Source organism: Phaseolus vulgaris, chromosome 8, assembly GCF_000499845.2.
Source record: "Phaseolus vulgaris cultivar G19833 chromosome 8, P. vulgaris v2.0, whole genome shotgun sequence".
NCBI lineage: Eukaryota > Viridiplantae > Streptophyta > Magnoliopsida > Fabales > Fabaceae > Phaseolus > Phaseolus vulgaris.
Window position 1 is genome coordinate 6,904,638 of NC_023752.2, and position 2,993 is coordinate 6,907,630.

General features: G+C 35.1%; 1 protein-coding gene across 1 annotated transcript; it reads right to left on the reverse strand.

Annotated features, from left to right (window-relative positions):
• Positions 1 to 501: 501 nt before the first annotated feature.
• Positions 502 to 2,397, reverse strand: LOC137826455 (polyphenol oxidase I, chloroplastic-like). Its single transcript, XM_068632424.1, has one exon. The coding sequence runs from the start codon at positions 2,263 to 2,265 to the stop codon at positions 517 to 519; it is 1,749 nt and encodes a 582-aa protein (XP_068488525.1). The 5' UTR covers positions 2,266 to 2,397; the 3' UTR covers positions 502 to 516.
• Positions 2,398 to 2,993: the final 596 nt, after the last annotated feature.

Below are 2,993 nucleotides of genomic sequence, written 5' to 3' on the forward strand. Positions count from 1 at the left end.
TTGATTTATGATGGGTGATATATGGGCCAATTTTTCACAACTGTCCAAGGCACTTTCAAGTTAGTGTGGCCCACAGGTTCAAATTATTCTTGTATCTTCTTCATTAATAGTGAAAAATCCATTTTATTTTTTAAAAAAATTTAAAGAAAAAATTATCTTCATCTTTTAAAATAATCTTATTTGCACATCCATACCTCATATTTTTGGGTCGCATACCTCCACATATGTACTTTATTTTTTATCTCGTTAGTAACAAGTTCACAAACAATCATCACCACTTGAAATATTTTATTTAATTTATTTTTTAATTTAAAATATTATTATATTATTATATTATTATAATGAGTTGTCAAGTATATATGTTTTATTGTTTTGTTTTGCTACATTTTAATTTTAGTATATATTATTATATTATTAAAGTGGATTGTGAATTAATGTAATATTTTGAGAGTTACAAAAGAAACATTTTCCTTTGTGAAAAGAATAATTTTAATACACAGAAAATATAATATAAGTCTACTGTTTTGGAATAAACTGAATTTTGATGCTTCCTATGATTACATCTCCTTTTCCCAGCTTAGGTACCAAAGTAACCAGCAAATCATCGTCTTCTTCAGCTTCTAAATTCTCCAGAACTTTTGAAATTCCTACTTTAAAGCTAGTGCTGATTTTATGGCCACGTCCATGGTACAGACTCACAAAACTTCCCACAAATTCTGTCTCATCTGGATTACTCAACCTGTCTTCATCATCATCAACATGAATATCAAACTTAACAAATTTATCACTTCCAAACTCAATCCCTTCTATCACCAAAACCTCTTCCTCTTCTTCTTTCTCTTCCTTGCTCCTCCATTTCTTCGCCCTCTTAACAATTACACTTGTTACGGAATCCAAAACCAGAGGAAACTTTCTTGGCTTCGAACTCCAAACTTTAGCCTTCTTCCTTTGTCTCAGTAGCTTACTTTTTCGTGATGTGGGTGGCGTACGCAACCATGCAAGATCAACATCTTGGTACACATACCCCAAGCTTTTAGTATCAACGCAATCTCTTACCTTAACACGAACAAAATTAGCATTCTCATCGTAGAAGAAAAACTCAGAATCTAACCAATCTTCATCACTATAGTCCTTTCTTCCTTCTCCCAGTGTTTTCCATATCGCCCACATTCGATCCAAGTTCGAGTGATGACCATAGAAAATGGGGTCTCTAGCAGCTGTGTAGAACGTTCCCATGTCCTCATGGTTTGGAGTTTCGGCTCCACCAACCCATGTATGAACGGTGTTATGTGGAGCAGCCTCCACAGAACCAGGACCAGGACGAGGGTTATCCCCTAGTCGAAAAGGGCCTCCCATGAACAATTCCGTGGTACTTGCTAGCACCATTTGTCTGTACATGGTGGCTAAATTATACGAAACTTGTTGATGAGAAGGGACATAGCTACTTTCACTTGCATAGTTCAGGTCCACCACGTGGGGTGGCAGGTGTTTCTGGTGTCGGAGTTTGTGATAAAGTGACGAGTTAGGGTTTGCGAAATACGATGGCATTTGCATGCCCTCTATAGAATCCCAACTCCAAAATGGTAAAGCAAAGTTAGGGTCACCAATCAAGTTCCCCAAAATTCGTTCAAAGAAGTAAATGTACCAACGGTGGAAGGGAAAGAAAAACCAAGACCTGTGAATGTCGAGTTTTGTGTCTTGGAAAGGATGAGACAGGTGATAGGCTCCATTACAATAAGCGCAATGGACCTTAGCTTGTTGAATAAAGCTACGAGGGTCATCATCGGGGAGGGCTTTCATAAGTGCAATGCCCTTTTCAAATTTGGCTATATCCTCATTATCTAGCAAGTGGAATGGTTTTCTTACTCTCAGTGTGGTACTGGGAGAAGCAAAATCTTTGAAATCTAAGATCTTGGAGAAAGATGGTTTAGATGGACAGCAATGGGCAGGTGTAATTGCATTAGAAGGTAACTCAACAGGAAAACAATCGCTTATATTAGGAGATATTGGTCTAGAAATGGAAGATGAGTCATCTATATTTTTGAAGCCAATGAAGGGTTCCCTCCAAAGACGAGATTTGTCTCTTTCATTGGAACTTTTGACGAGGCCATTTTGTTTGGCATGAGGGGGTTTATATGTTTGTCTGCAAATGAGTTTTATGGCGGTGATGACAGAGAAGTGATTGTTGAGTAGAGAAATGAAGGGAATGAGGAAGATAATAGTAAGAGCAAAGAATAAAGGTAGAGGCTTAGAAGGAGTGGTCATTGCTGCACTTTTTCATGCTCTCAAAATTTGCACATTAATAGAGTGAGTGCGAAGAGAAGAGTGAGTGCGATAAGCTTTGAATGGTAGCCATTAATAGAGTGACGTAGGCGCACCTAACTGGTAAACCTTGAATGCAATGGTTGTGTCTTCATGCAGGCCTTAAACATAGACGCAACTTGGTGCTTGAGAACGTGGAAACTCTTTAGCCTTTTATTTTCTGAAAATGATGTATTCCCAACCCACACATTTTTACCCTATCATGTTACAACTTCAAATACAATAACTTGAATAAATCTAGGGTTTACACTGTACAAATAATTATCTAATATTATGTTCTCATGAGATATGTATGGTGAAAATGAAATACTCTTCACTAACTTCATGTTGTAAGTTAATCTGCAAAAATCTATCAGAATAGTTATTGCAATTAAACAAATAATTCATTATATTACACCAAGTACACTTATAATAAAAGTAAATGTGTGTTTCTTCTATAAACATATTGTAGAAGGAAATCATATTAAATTATGAAGTTACCTTTTGTCATATAAATTAAAATGTAATACAATACAAATAAAATATGATGAAATATAAATATAATGAAATACTATAAATAACTAAAGATCTTAAAAAATATACAGCAAAAATAAACATATATGCATCAGCAGGTTTCTAAAAAAAAAAACAACAACAAACTTAATACTTCAATGATTAATTAATAATAAACA